Here is a 15,290-nt window from a genome sequence, read left to right as displayed (position 1 = left end):
GAAGAGAGCCGGGTACAGAGGGAGGACCCAAGAAGACCTTGACTCAGATCTCTGTAAGGAGGCAGCCTGAAGCGGTGAAGAGGCCCAGAGGGAAGAATGCCCTGGGGATGGGGGTGGGGGATGGGGGATGGGGGTCGCCTCGGGAAGGTCCGGGGGTGAGGTAGGAAGACCCAGGCCCCGGATTCTTGTTCTGGCTCTTCCCCTTCCTAGTTGGGTCAACCTGCGCAAGTCATTTCACCCTTCTGAGCTGCAGTTCCTGCATCTGTAAAATGGGCATAACAAGAAGCCCTGCCTGGGAGGTGGTGAGTAATGGGATGGAATTGGCGCTTAGTGACCTGCAGAGGGCAGTCTCCGAGGCAGGGCCCGCCTGGATGGAGGGCTGTACCACTGAGGGTGGGGGGAGGAGAGACAGATGGGGAAGAAGTCCCCGCCTCGGGCCTGCTCTCCGGGACACTAGCCCCTCTCGCCGTCTCCCTCCTCCCAGGAGCCGGCGGCCCGGAGCGCCTGGGCTCGTGCTCGCGCTTGCCCGCCGCCGGGCCGGATGCCAGGGTTGGCAGGGCTCCGCGCAGGCGGGCGGGGCGTGCAGGAAGCGCCGCGCGCGCCGGGGCCTCTGGGAGCAAGAGGGAGACTCTGGCGGCGACCGGCTCCCGGGCCTGGGCAGCGGCGGTAAAGGTCTAAGTAGCAGGGGCGGGGCGGTGCTGGGCTAGTGCCGCTAGGAGCTGGCGGCTGGGGATGCGTGGGATGCAGCCGGTGCTCTGAGAGGTGGGCATTCAGGCGGGCTTTACTCTTGGGCTCTGAAACCAACTAGAACTAGGAAAGCTGGGACCCAGTTTAAGAGGAGGAGCTCTGGACCTGTGCGAGCACAGACCCCGCCCGTACCTTTCCTGCTGTGCCCTCTCCTTTTCTCACGGCCCTGGAGACCAGCGGTGATCTTCCGACAACTGGCCTCCCTACCCCCAACCCCACCGCCAGTCCCATCTTGAGTCAGAGGCCCTGCAACTGATTTTATCCCACTGAGCTAGTTTCCCCAAGCTTTTTCGGCCTTCCAGGGCCTTCTCTTAACCCTTCTATACTCCCCCCACCCCGACCCCGACCCCGGGACTCCTGGTTTGAGCCCCAGGCTTCGCCTCCACTGGTTGGCCCTGCTGGTAATAGGGCCCAATGCACCCAATTCTCCCCAAGTGTGCTCTGCCCTTAAGGAGTCACATCTCAGTGGAGACCAGGTGCCAGATAGCTGTATGCTTCATTTAAGGGAGCTCAGAGGGATCAGGAAAGACTTCCCAGGAGAGAGGACCTTTGAGCAGGTTCTGAAAGGATTGGGTAGGACTCTGACAGGGGAGAAAGGTCATTCCAAGCTGATGAAAGAGTATGAACAAAGTTAGGAAAGTGGGAGCAAGAATTCAGTAAGCCTGGCCGGTGAGGTACGAGTCAGGGGGAAACTCAGGAAAATAGCTGGTGTGGGCCAGGTGTTTGGACGCTACATAACCTAGGATTTTAGGAAGGCGATTGGTGTCTGGGATCAGGGATGGGAATGGAATGAGGCTGAAGGCAGAGGCCAGTAAGGAGGTGGAGGGTCTAAGTTAGCACAGGGTGGTAAGGATTATGCAATAGGAACAGGCTGGCAAAGTACTGCGATGAGGAACCGGCAGGGCTGTTTCCATTGTGTGAAGGAGGGGGGAAGGATTTGAAGACAAAGAGGTCAGATTTCGAGTAGAAATCATGTGATTGGGAAGATTTGCAATAAAGTAACTGGAAGGGGAGGAGGGATGCTGAGTTCAGTCCTGCGAGGTGCGGCTTGAAGCATTGGCAGGATGTCCATATGGAGATATCAAATAGGAAGTCATTCATTCACTTATCTATAATGTATGTCAGCCTCAAAGGCAGGTTACATAAAAGTCACAGAGAAGATAAAATGATCAAACCATTAAAACTCAGCTAAAAGGACCTGATAGCTAGGGAAAAACTTCAGAGGAGAGTGGATGATTGTTACTGGAAAACGTTGGCTCAGAAAAGCCACTGAAAATGAACACAGGACTCATAGGAGCTTGCTGGCAGCCAAACAAAGAAAAGGACACCTAAATAAAACAGCTCACTAGGCTGGAATTCGGGAGAAAGGTGATCGTGAAGCCTCAGGGGAGAACCAGTGGGTGGTAGGATCACTCAGGTGGGGAATGTAGAGGAGAGAGGTCTGAAAGCCAGGCCAGGGCTTCGGCGATGCTGGCATTTAAGGAAAGGCTGATGTTCTCCTGAGGAGGAAGGGCCTCCCTTGGCCTGCATGAGAGGTGGGGTGGGAAAGTGGGGGTGTGTGGGGTCCATTCACACCATTCTTCCTGCAGCGGAACAGGATAGAAGGTGGTGTGCTCAGTCCCCCAGGCCCTGACCTTCTCTCCTGCCATGAGGTGGGGCTGCCATTTGCCTAGGGCCTCTTGGGGCCCTGGTCTGGGAAGAGTACTCCAGCCAGCAGGTGAGCAGGAAGCAGGGGTTTCTGTTGCCACTTCTCCCTTTCCAGAGTCCAGATGGCACCTCCAAGAGAGAAGGGATCCAGACACCAGGCATGCTAGTCCCAGCTCTGTGATTTACTAGCTGTTGGCCTTGGGCAAGTCACCGTACCTCCCTGAGTTTCCTTTTTCCCATCCTAAACTAAGGGAGTCAGACTAGATGATCTTTGAGAGTCCCTGTAGCTACATAAGTCCAGGAACACTTGTCTGATTTCATTTTGCCTTCAATGAATATTCATTGAGTGCCTGCTATGTGCCAGACCCCATGCTAAGTTCTAAGTAGGTACTTGTGAACCAAAACAGATGTGATCCCTGCTCTCATGGAGGAATGGGGGTGAGTGTGTGAATGAATGTTAATCAAATAATTACATAATGAAATATAAAATTTCATAATAACTGCTACAAAGGGGCAGTACATGATGCTATGAGAGCAAATGATGGGGATTTGATGTAGATGTGGGGTCTGTGTATTGTTGAGCTAATGTGGGTGAATTCTGGATGCTGTTTCTTCCTTCTGCTTTCTCTCTGTAGGTGAACATATCCCCTTCCTGATCCACTGGAGTTGGCCCCTTAAAGGGGAGCGCCCCCTTGGGCCCCCTAGGTGAGGCCTCAGTGTCATACCTTAGGACACATCTGGGCACAGCAGAGTAGCCTGGGAAGGGTCAGGACTTGGAGAGAGCTTGATCTCCTGGGGGGAGTTGGTCTTCCGGGCTGGAGAGGGTACAGACTCCGCTACCAGGCCTAAGGGGAAGTTAGCTTATATCATCCATAGTACAAGTCACAGTGGTCAACCAGAGGGAGGACCGGTGGGAAGTGGGTGGAGTCTGGTAGTGGTCAGTCTGAGTTCCAGGCAGGCAGTCAGCAGTGGGGGACTGGAGGGGTAGGGGCAAGACCTCAGGCCCTGGGAAGGGTATGAGAGTCAGATGAGGCTCTGGACTTAGCTGTCCAGAGTCAGGCCTGGATCTCAGGAAGCCAGAAGTTCATCAGTCCAGGCAGGCCTGGACTCTGAGCCTGTGCAGAGCCTGAGCCCAACAGCCAAGCCCCAGCTCATCCCTTTTCCTTGCTCACAGGGCCTTTACACGCCATCACGGAAGCTCAGCGGGCAGTGGTCCCCCATCAGGGAGGCACGGACAGTTGTTCCAGGGCATCGCTGCAGCTGGTAAAGGGACTGGCTCCTCAGTCAGCCTGAGGAGAGGGGCTGCTGGGCTCCCCGTGCGGGGGTCGGTTCAGGGAGCGTGGGGAAGAAGGGCTTGGAGAGAGAAACAAGCAGGAAGGAGGTAGAGAGGATCCATTACAATCGGCCATTAGTGGACCCACTCTCCCTGGCCCCATTATCCATCTGTCCATGTATCCCTTCCTGCAACATTCATGCAGTGCACACTTACGATGTACAAAGCACTGGAGGGAATATAACATCCCTGCCTTCAACACACTGCCTCTAGCTGTCAGGTGAAGATCACACATAGATAATCATACAGCCAGTCAGCCCAGACTCACCCTCACTCGTTCCATGGCTTCCCACTTTCTGCCACAGGGGTCCAAACTTTCTGGACAGTCTGAGGGAGTCCTGTGTGTCCAGCACCATTCTGGGTCCTGGCATCTCCTGGCGTTGTGTCTTGACTCCACAACCTGACCCTACCACCTCCTTAAGCTCCTGCATTTCTCAGCCCCTCTCCCTGACATATTCCCTTTGCCTTCCCATCCAGAAGCTATCCAGCGGCACCGCCAGAACCTGGCCGAGTGGTTCAGCCGGCTGCCCAAGGAAGAGCGCCAGTTCGGCCCAACCTTTGCACTAGACACGGTCCACGTAGACCCTGTGATCCGCGAGAGCACCCCTGATGAGCTGCTTCGCTCACTGGCTGAGCTGGCCCTGGAGCATCAGCCACCCTCTGCTGGGCTCCCCCCGCTGGCCCTGTCTCAGCTCTTTGACCCAGATGCCTGTGGGTGCCGCGTGCAGACAGTGGTGCTCTACGGGACAGTGGGCACAGGCAAGAGCACGCTGGTGCGCAAGATGGTCCTGGACTGGTGTTACGGGCGGCTGCCAACCTTCAAGCTGCTGATCCCCTTCTCCTGCGAGGACCTGTCATCCCTGGGCCCTGAGCCAGTCTCCTTGTGCCAACTTGTGGCCCAGCGCTACGCACCCCTGAAGGAGATTCTGCCTCTGATGGCCGCTGCTGGTTCCTGCCTGCTCTTTGTGCTCCACGGCTTGGAGCACCTCAACCTTGATTTCCGGTTGGCGGGCACAGGGCTTTGCAGTGACCCGGAGGAGCCAGAGGCGCCAGCTGCCATCATCGTCAACCTGCTACGCAAATACATGTTGCCCGAGGTGAGTGCACCCTGCTCTACCTCCACTGTCCCCAATTTGCCCCCTCAGGATTTTCATGTCCTGAGTCTGCATGTTTAATGGGTAGGAACGTAGGCTCTGGGTTAGTTCAAATCCTGCCCCCGCACTTCCAAGCTGTGGGACTGAGCAAGTCAGTAACTCCTCCAGGCTTCTGTTTCCTTCTCTCCTTGAGTTGTACTGAACAAATGAGATACTGCATCTGAAGTGCTTAGCACAGTGCCCTGGATCATAGTGGGTGCTCAGTAAGTGTGAGTTATAATTACCGTGGTCATCATTATCTTCATCCTTGAACACTCAGTCTTCAGGGACTCCCTGGCAAGTGAGGCAATCAGGACACGAGGGTCTTTTTTTTTTTTTTTTATAAATTTGTTTATCTTATTTATTTTTGGCTGCGTTGGGTCTTCGTTGCTGTGCACGGGTTTCTCAAGTTGCGGCGAGTGGGGGCTGCTCTTCGTTGCAGTGCGCGGGCTTCTCATTGCGGTGGCTTCTCGTTGCAGAGGACGGGCTCTAGGCACACAGGCTTCAGTAGTTGCGGCACATGGGCTTAGTAGTTGTGGATCGCGGGCTCTAGAGCACAGGCTCAGTAGTTGTGACTCACGGGCTTACTTGCTCCGCAGCATGTGGGATCTTCCCGGACCAGGGCTCGAACCGTGTCCCCTGAATTGGCAGGCGGATTCTTAACCACTGCACCACGAGGGAAGCCCACAAGGGTCTTTCTTAACTCTCAACCATGCTCTTCCCAGGCCAGCATTCTGGTGACCACCCGGCCCTCTGCCATCGGCCGCATCCCCAGCAAGTATGTGGGCCGCTATGGCGAGATCTGTGGCTTCTCCGATACCAACCTACAGAAGCTCTACTTTCAGCTCCGCTTCAACCAGCCAGACTGCGGGCACGGAGCTGGGGGGGTCTCAGTCACGCCGGCTCAGCGTGACCACCTGGTGCAGATGCTCTCTCGGAACCTGGAGGGGCACCACCAGATCGCCGCTGCCTGCTTCCTGCCCTCCTATTGCTGGCTTGTCTGTGCCACCCTGCACTTCCTGCACGCTCCCACACCAGCTGGCCAGACCCTCACGAGCATCTACACCAGCTTCCTGCATCTAAACTTCAGTGGGGAGATGCTGGACAGCACTGACCCTTCCAAGTTGTCCCTGATGGCCTATGCAGCCCGAACCATGGGCAAGTTGGCCTACGAGGGGGTGTCCTCCCGCAAGACGTACTTCTCTGAAGAGGATGTCCGTGGCTGCCTGGAAGCTGGCATCCGGACGGAAGAGGGGTTTCAGCTGCTGCATGTGTTCCGCCGGGATGCCCTGAGGTTTTTTCTGGCCCCGTGCGTTGAGCCAGGGCACCTGGGTACCTTCGTGTTCACTGTGCCCGCCATGCAGGAATACCTGGCTGCCCTCTACATTGTGCTGGGCTTGCGGAAGACGACTCTGCAGCGAGTGGGCAAGGAGGTGGCCGAGCTCATGGGCCGTGTCGGGGAGGATGTCAGCCTGGTCCTGGGCATCATGGCCAAGTTGCTGCCCCTGCGGGCCCTGCCCCTGCTCTTCAACCTGCTCAAGGTAACAGCCCTAGGATCCCAGGCTGCCGGCCCCCATCCTCCTCGTTCACCCTGGCTCCTCCCCAGAAGGAAACTGCTTCTTCCTGCATGACTGTGAATCCTCTTCTTGGCTCTGTTTCAGATTTGGGCAATGTGGCTTTTAGTGGGAATGGGGCATAAGGAAGGGGGAGAGAGAAGCCACAGGCTGGGGAAGGCTTGGAGGGGAATCTAAGGGTGCAGGGACTTTCATAACAATCCCATAACTCTAATGATAGGTTTTTGTTTGTTTGTTTGTTTTTGTTTGTTTTTGTTTTTTTGCCTCTCTCCTCCTAGTCTTTGTTGCTGGGCGGCAGGGGTCACTACTGTCCAGGGTCTGTCCTGTGCTTTGCAGGTCCAGAAACCCAATTGTATCTGTTCCTCAGAGGTGATTAGACTCTGGGAGTGATGTCTCTTCCTAACTTAATCACCAGAGACAGGTTTATAAAGCAGATACCATTTTATTCATTTATACCAGGAGGATAAATGGCATTGGTAATTGGCTTAGGACAGTCGGTCCTGGGTGCAGGTCTGCTCCAGAAACCAAATTACAGGCCTGAGGACTGTGCTGTGAGCAGGGCGGATGTACTAAGTTTTTGATGGGAAGATGTAGCCACTCTCGGCAGATGTCTGCCAGGTGCCTTGTAAATGAAATATAATTATGATCCCTTTTTTAAAAATATTTATTTATTTATTTATTTATTTATTTTTGGCTGCATTGGGTCTTTGTTGCTGTGCGTGGGCTTTTCTCTAGTTGTGGCGAGGTGGGGTTACTCTTTGTTGTGGTGCTTGGACTGCTTGTTCCGCTGGCTTCTCTTGTTGCGGAGCACGGGCTCTAGGTACACGGGCTTCAGTAGATGTGGCACGTGGGCTCAGTAGTTGTGGCTCTTGGGCTCTAGAACACAGGCTCAGTAGTTGTGGCGCACGGGCTTAGTTGCTCTGTGGCATGTGGGATCTTCCCGGACCAGGGCTCAAACCCATGTCTCCTGCGTTGGCATGGCAGGCGGGTTCTTAACCACTGCACCACCAGGGAAAGCCCTATGATCCCTTTTATAGATGAGGAAACTGGAGCTCACAGAGGCTAAGTGACTTGACCAAGGTCACTCAGATAGTAAGGAGAATAACTGGAATCTGAGTGCAGGTTTTGTGGTTCTGAATCCTGTGCTCTTTCTGCCAAGCTTAATTGATGTACTATGGATATTTCTAGGAAGCTATGGCGCCTTGCTAGGTAACCCTGGTCCGCTCTAGAAATGTTTCAGTAATCGGTCTTGGGGAAGCAGAGCCCTGGTGAGCCTGACAACATTTTAACAAGTTTTCCTTTTTATAGGCAGCAAAGCCTCAGGGTTAAAAACAGGGATTCTGTAACGCAGCTACCTGGTTCACATCCAGGCTCTTCCACTTACTAGCTGTGTGACCTTGTACAAGTTACTTAACCTCTCTGTGCCCCAAGGTCCTTATCTGTTAAATGAATAATATTAGATAATGATAGAATTTATATCATTGGCCCAATATGAGGATTAAATGTCTTCATCTGCAGGACCTGGCACATAGTAAGCGCTATTTGTTAGTTAAACAGAAAAACAGTCTCAGGCAGCCCATCCCTTCTTACACCACTGCCTCAGGCAAGGAGGTAATGGCCACTGCTGAGGCCACCCACCCCGTTGAGGATGTGCTTGCCTCATCTGGATTGCAGTGAGAGGCTGTGGTCTCCTGACAGGATTCAGAAAGCCACTCAGTTACTTAAGGGGGCACCACACCCCCAAGCCCTCTCGGAGGGAGGGTTGCCTAGCAGAGGATGGGTCCCATCTGTTTCTTCATGAGCCTATTGATTCATTTTCCCAGAGTGACAGTTTTTGTGTCTTGTCTCCAGATGCTTGTTGGGGGAGGGGCACTATAACCTCCATGGTGGGAACCTCGCCTGTAAAAAGTAAAGAAAACACATGAGAGGAGGTGCCACAAAACAACCTGGTGGCTCTTGCCAGAGGAATGGACCTCTCCTTTCCTTTCAGAACCATTGCAAGGATGGCAGCTGATGTCGCCAACCTCACAAACATTCAGTTCTTCAACAAATATTTGAGTGCCTGCTGTGTGCCAGGCAATGTGTTAGATTCGGAGGAAAAAGCAACAGAACGCCAGGTTTCTGCCTTTTCTGATCATACAGTCTCAACATAAACATGTCAACGTAACTATGTGATTAAAAATTCTGGGAAGTGCCTGGAAAGCAAAGTTCCAGGTGCTATGGAAGTATGTAAGGGGGAGGGGGGACCTGGTTTGGGGGGATAAGTAAAGCCTCTCTGCAGGAAGGGCTTTTAATCTGATCCCTGGAGGATTAGCCAGAAGAACTGGGTGTGTGGGGGGGAACACTCCAGGAAGAGGGCACAGCTTTGAAGGAGGAACTATCTTGGCACTGTCAAAAAACAAAAAACAAAAAAGAGAGAGAGAGAAGCCGAGAGGACAGGAGCAGAGTGAGTGAGGGTGAGAGGCTGTCATGAAGGCGCCATGGTTGACAGGGGCCTGTCAATGAAAAATTGATCAATAGTCCATCTGTTGCCAGAAGGGGGACCCCTTCCAGGGCCTGAGAGCGAGCTCTTTTTCTTTTTTAAAATAAATTTATTTATTTATTTATTTTGGCTGCATTGGGTCTTTGTTGCTGTGTGCGGGCTTTCTCTAGTTGCAGTGAGCGGGGGCTACTCTTCATTGCGGTGCAGTGGGCTTCTCATTGCGGTGGCTTCTCTTGTTGTGGAGCACGGGCTCTAGGCGCGCGGGCTTCAGTAGTTGTGGCTCGTGGGCTCTAGAGCGCAGGCTCAAGTAGTTGTGGTGCATGGGCTTAGTTGCCCTGTAGCATGTGGGATCTTCCCGGACCAGGGCTTGAACCCATGTCCCCTGCATTAGCAGGTGGATTCTTAACCACTGCACCACCAGAGAAGTCCCTGAGAGCGAGTGCTTGTGTAACACTTGGAAATCAATTGTCTGAGGAGACACACGTGCTGACAAATCAAAAGACTTTATTGGGAAGGGCCACCCAGACAGAGAGCAGTGGTGTAAGGGAACCCAGGAGAGCTGCTCTGCCACGTGGCTTGTAGCCTCAGGTTTTATGGTAATGGGGTTAGTTTCTGGGTTGTCTCTGGCCAGTCGTCTTGCTTGGCCCCTATTTAGTCTGACTCAAGGTCCTTCCTGGTGGCACGCGTGTCTCAGCCAAGATGGATTCCAGCACGAAGGATTCTGGGAGGTTGGTAGGACAATATTATGGGGCTGGCTCTCCTCCCTCTTTTTGGCCCCTCCTGAGTTCTCTAGTTTTTGACGGCACCACCATGTTCCTTATCGGGACCTCCTGTTATGAGACAACTCATGCAAGTGGTCATCATCGTGCCTGGCCAAGGCGGGTGGTTTTAGTCAACGGTTCCCTAACACATCTAAGAAAGAAATGGAAATTTTAATTCAAGCCAATCTGAGGATTATAACCCAGGAGACAGTCTCTCAGAGAGTTCTGAGAACTATTTCAAAGACATAAAGAGGGAGGCCAGGGCTTCCCTGGTGGCGCAGTGGTTGAGAGTCCGCCTGCCGATGCAGGGGACACGGGTTCGTGCTCTGGTCCGGGAAGATCCCACATGCGGCGGAGCGGCTGGGCCCGTGGGCCATGGCTGCTGATCCTGCCCGTCCGGAGCCTGTGCTCCGCAACGGGAGAGGCCACAACAGTGAGAGGCCCGCGTACCGCAAAAAAATAACAATAAAAATAAAAAAGAGGGAGGCCAGCGTATTCAGTATATGTGATTTTGGCAACGGAAGTATGTGTAATCAAACATACATCGCAGTAGAAGATTGCACCTAGTCACGAGGAACAGACGTCTCAGTTAATGGTTTTAGTGCTTTTCTAAGTATGGAAAGATGCAAGAATCCGGGTTCATAAAAATTTCTCCTGAAATATCTAAGGACCAGTTCTGTCAGTTTTCCCAAAGCACGAAGTGCCTTATCCTGATCTTCGCCCTGAATTCCTTTCAAGGTTATTGTAGCCAGTGACTGCAGTGGCTAATGACTTGACTTTGTAGAATTGGGTGGTGGGCAACATTCTTTATTTTACAGTCCCTTCCCTTTCAGTCTTAGTTTCAACCAAGGTTTGGGAGGCATTTCGTGACCAATTTGTTCCACAGCACTAGGAATGCTCATTCCCAGGTCAGGCAAGGATTTCATTGATAGGTCACTCAATGTGCTATTAGTGGACTAGACCCTATTAACGGTAGCCAAAATCCTCTGGACCCCCTGTCTTACTAGTCCGTTATGATCCAAGGAACGGTTCCCTCTTGTTGTTTCTTCCCTTATCTAGAGTTACACTATTACAATCATTCATCTTATAGAACTATATATTTGATCAATTGTTTCAAGCCACCTAATCATCATTAATTTTATCTGAGGCTCAGTCACACATTTGGTAATGCAAGAAACAACAATCTTATAAAATAGGCAAATACAAGTAATATAGCTAGTAGTATTAATAGGATCATAAGTAAGTATTGAAGCTAAGATCTTCCACAAGGTGAGGCCCAGTATCTCCTCAGGTCTCTGAGCAGTCTGTTTTGCACCAATCTGTATCTTTAAGGAAAATGATATATTGGCATTGTACATAAAGTTCACCAAAGATGTCTGCATATACAAGGCGAGTGGTGGGTCACTGTGACCCCTTACAGGATTGAGAAAGGAATGTTATCTTCTAAGGAGTTATATGGCTGGCGCCAGAAGGAGAAAAGTTGATCTTTATCATTGAGCGGGTATTTCAGCCATTGGGGAGGTCTAGTTAAATGCATAATGCAGATGCACAATGCACACTGGAGGGGAGGGAGGAGGCCCAAATGGGCAGAGAAAAATTTTATGTTTAAATTTTTCTCATCTTTCCTTAAAATATGAATCTTATTTCACGAGGCCAAATCGTGCAGGGTCTGAAGCAGTAGGAGCAACATCTGTCATCGCTGCTGTGATGACAATGATGATGTTAAAGATGATGATGTATTTATACCACCTAGCCCGGTACCAAGCTGAATGCATAATATATGCTAACTCCTTCCTGCCATGCTTGGGCTTGAAAATGTATGGGGTGTTTGGGAAAAAGAAAGAATTTCCCAGTGTCTGGAGTACGTGAGACGAGTGTTGAGAGGTGACTCCAGAAAGGTCAAATTGGGGCCAAATTATGCAGTTTTTTTTTTTTTTTTTTTTTGCGGTACTTGGGTCTCTCACTGTTGTGGCCTCTCCCGTTGTGGAGCACAGGCTCCGGACGCGTCGGCTCAGCGGCCATGGCTCACGGGCCCAGCCGGTCCGTGGCACATGGGATCTTCCCAGACCGGGGCACGAACCCGTGTCCCCTGCATCGGCAGGCGGACTCTCAACCACTGCGCCACCAGGGAAGCCCTATGCAAAGTTTTATATTCCACATGGGCAGTGGGGAGCCACGGAAGGTGCTGCAGCAGGGGGAGGAGTATGATCAGACAAATCGTGCTCGAGTTTAAGGGAGATCATCAGGCTGGAGCAGTCAGGAAGACTGCACCTTAAGCTTAGGCCAGAAGGCTAAGCAGCACGCAGTAGGCTGCAGCGCCCTCACCCTGCTTCCCTTCCAGGTGGTTCCACGTGTGTTCGGGCGTGTGGTAGGTAAGAGCCGCGAGGCAGTGGCCCAGGCCATGGTGCTGGAGATGTTCCGAGAGGAGGACTACTACAACGACGACGTCCTGGACCAGATGGGTGCCAGTATCCTGGGTGTGGAGGGCCCCCGGTGCCACCTGGACGAGCCCACAGAGGATGAGGTCTTTGAGCTTTTCCCCATGTTCATGGGCGGGCTTCTCTCTGCCCATAACCGGGTACTGCTGGCTCAGCTCGGCTGCCCCATCAAGACCCTGGATGCCCTGGAGAATGCCCAGGCCATCAAGAAGAAGCTGGGCAAGCTGGGCCGGCAGGTGCTGCCCCCCTCGGAGCTCCTTGACCACCTCTTCTTCCACTATGAGTTCCAGAATCAGCGCTTCTCCGCCGAGGTGCTCGGCTCCCTGCGCCAGCTCAGCCTGGCGGGCGTGCGCATGACACCCCTCAAGTGCTCGGTGGTGGCAGCTGTCCTGGGCAGTGGAAGGCATGCCCTGGATGAGGTGAACTTGGCCTCCTGCCAACTGGACCCTGCCGGGCTGCGCACACTCAGGCCTGTCTTCCTGCGTGCCCGGAGGCTGGGGTGAGGCCCTGTCCTCGTGCACGGGTGGAGGAGAAGGTGCTTGGGAAAGCAAAGGGAGTGAGGAAGGACCAGGGGGTGGGGTGAAATCTGGTGCGGGTGGAGGTGACAAGAGCTACAGAAGGGGACACAGCTGTGGACTACAAGAGGCAGGATGGCAAGGGAGGGGCCCGGTGGGTGGGCAGGCTCCATGCCGAACTCCTTCCTTGGTTTCTCACCTCCTCTCTGTCCACCTTCTGCTCCAGCTTACAACTCAACAGCCTGGGCCCCGAGGCCTGCAGGGACCTCCGAGACTTGCTGCTGCATGACCAGTGCCAAGTTATCACCCTGCGGTGAGTGCCCTGGGGTGGGGGGCTCCATCCTTCTGGCCAGCTAAGATCAAGGGTGAGCTCCCCATCTCCCAACATGCCTGGAACAGGCACACCCATGCTGTAGTAAAGAAGGCGGGAGTGTAGACCTTGACCTGCTCCCCACCCCACGACGTCTAGTACAAGCAGCCAGGCAGGGGGAAAGATGCCACCAGCAATAAATTGGTGCTAAGAAAGCCTCTTGCGTGGCTAAAATCAGCCTGGGGTGGGGGTGGAATAACACCCAGGCTGGTTACCTGGTAACAACGCCACTGATTCCCTCCCAGGATTTTCCCTGTCGCCTCACAAGGATGACCCTGACGCTGGGCACTCAATAGATGCTCCCAGTGTTGACTGATTTAGTAGCAACCCAGAAGCGGGGTTCCTGATTTTGGGTTGGGGGAAGGGGAGATGAATGACGAGGGAGGGAGCGGGGGTTGGGGAAGCAGGAAGGGAGGGTGAAGCAGGGGCTGGAAGGGGGTGAAAAAAGGAGCAAGAAGGGACATGGTGACGAGGAAGGGGAGAGGGAAGAGGGGAGTCCCAAAGGAGAATGGAAGGTGGGAGGAGGGGCGGGAGAAGCCGGCTTCCACCCCACTCTCCCTCCCCTACAGTGAGCCTCACCCCCGTTTCTGCATGCTCTTTTCCTGGGCCTGCATTTCTCTGTGTCCAGGCTGGTCTCTGCCCCAAGTGGTGCACCGTTTTGGCCCAAGTCGCAGTGCTTAGCACAGGGCATCTGCTAGGGACCCTCATAACCTTGGGGTGCTTGTGGCCCTAGGCTGTCCAACAACCCGCTGACGGCGGCGGGTGTGGCCCTGCTGTTGGAGGGGCTGGCGGGAAACACCTCGCTGAAACACCTGTCTCTGCTGCACACGGGCCTTGGGGATGAGGGCCTGGAGCTGCTGGCTGCCCAGCTAGACCGTAACCAGCAGCTACAGGAGCTGAATGTGGCCTACAACGGTGCTGGCGACACAGCGGCCCTGGCCTTAGCCAAGGCTGCCCGGGAACACCCTTCCCTGGAGCTGCTGCAGTGAGTCTTGCCCTCCACTTCCATCTCCCCAAAGACCCTTGGTGATTGGCCCTTCCCCTGCACTGATTCTCCACCACCATTTCTCCTAGGGTCCTAGTGGCCCCATTTCTATTGACCCTGGTCCCACTGAATTCTAGCGTCATCCCTGCCTCCCAGCGGCCACCACCCTCCATCTCTGGTTTATTGCAGACACTTACCCCGTTGCATTTCACAGCCAGGGGAACAGTTATGAGACCCCTTACTCTCTGTCCACCCACCCTATGCCCCTGCTTCTCAGAGCTGAACAGCATCTACTGTTCTCTCTCCTGCTAGCCTCTACTTCAACGAGCTGAGCTCAGAGTGCCGCCAGGCCCTGCGGGACTCGGGGAGCACCACTGAGGGCAGTGCCCAGGTCGTGGTGTCGCTGACAGAGGGGACAGCAGTGTCCGAGTACTGGTCAGTGATCCTGGGTGAAGTCCAGCGGAACCTCAAGAGCTGGGATCGGGGCCGGGTCCGGCGCCACCTGGAGCTTCTGCTGCGGGATCTGGAAGATAACCGAGGAGCCACCCTTAATCCTTGGCGCAAAGCCCAGCTGCTTCGAGTGGAGGGCGAGGTCAGGGCCCTCCTGGAGCAGCTGGGAGGCCCTGGAAGTTGAGACAGTGGCAGCAGTGTGTCCCCTGGCCCCAAGCCGCTTCTGTCTGTGGCCTCCTAGCTTTCACTACCGCTTCCAGAAAGATCCCTTCAGGGCTGGAGGCAAAGGAATGGGCACAGCTGTGTGAGTTGCTCTCCTGGGGCGTGTCTAACCAGTGCTTCCAGGTCTGGAGTTTTCAGGGTCATGGAGCATGCTTCCCCTCCCTTCGGATAGAAGGACTGAAAGATGTGGCGTTTTGGTGGCCACATTGTCCTGTAGCACCACCACCAATCTCCTCTTGGATTGTGCCACCAGGGGGCACACTTCTTTTGTCGGCCTTGCCAGGGGCCTTGCCATCCAGATGTGTTGGAGGGCCTCCGCGTCCTGCCTTTATGCTTTCTGGGGACACCCTGGGACACCCAGGATGCCAGCAGCCACTTTCCTCTCTCACTGGTGCTGTGTCCTCACCCTTGTTTCCCCTTCACCACAATGGTACCCAAGCTCGGTGGCCCCTAGGGGCATGGGTGCTGACTTGCTGCTATTAAAGAGCTGTGTCTCCCAACTATTGTGGAGTCTTTTTTGCCTGTTGCTTTCAAGAAAGGGTACTGTTCTTGGTCATTCTGGTTAAACCACTGACCACAATCTGTTGCAGATGTTTCTCGGGCACTAGTTTCAGAGGCCCTGAGGGTGGCTCA

General features: G+C 54.0%; 1 protein-coding gene across 3 annotated transcripts; it reads left to right on the top strand.

The window, feature by feature from the left end:
• The first annotated feature begins 575 nt into the window (after positions 1-575).
• On the top strand, positions 576-15,157 carry NLRX1 (NLR family member X1). Of its 3 annotated transcripts, none has more exons than XM_081240841.1 (10): positions 576-666; positions 2,337-2,464; positions 3,030-3,099; positions 3,569-3,657; positions 4,205-4,824; positions 5,586-6,401; positions 12,019-12,614; positions 12,857-12,943; positions 13,734-13,985; positions 14,298-15,157. In XM_081240841.1, exons 2-10 carry the CDS (start codon positions 2,395-2,397, stop codon positions 14,617-14,619), a joined length of 2,922 nt encoding a protein of 973 aa, XP_081096967.1. In that variant the 5' UTR covers positions 576-666; positions 2,337-2,394; the 3' UTR covers positions 14,620-15,157. The 3 variants fall into 3 exon arrangements, with proteins under 3 accessions (XP_081096967.1, XP_081096968.1, XP_081096969.1); XM_081240842.1 differs by lacking the exon at positions 576-666 and adding an exon at positions 670-762; XM_081240843.1 differs by lacking the exon at positions 576-666 and adding an exon at positions 769-2,115.
• Positions 15,158-15,290: the final 133 nt, after the last annotated feature.

This window comes from Mesoplodon bidens, assembly GCF_964165515.1.
Source record: "Mesoplodon bidens genome assembly, chromosome: 7".
In the NCBI taxonomy this organism is placed as follows: domain Eukaryota; kingdom Metazoa; phylum Chordata; class Mammalia; order Artiodactyla; family Ziphiidae; genus Mesoplodon; species Mesoplodon bidens.
This window is presented reverse-complemented; position numbering and strand designations above follow the sequence as displayed.

Coding starts and splice junctions, on each gene's coding strand:
- NLRX1 (XM_081240841.1), top strand. CDS start 2,395: ATGAGGTGGGGCTGCCATTTGCCTAGGGCCTCTTGGGGCCCTGGTCTG. Junction 4,825..5,585: donor GCAAATACATGTTGCCCGAG/GTGAGTGCACCC, acceptor TGCTCTTCCCAG/GCCAGCATTCTGGTGACCAC. Junction 13,986..14,297: donor CCTTCCCTGGAGCTGCTGCA/GTGAGTCTTGCC, acceptor CTCTCCTGCTAG/CCTCTACTTCAACGAGCTGA.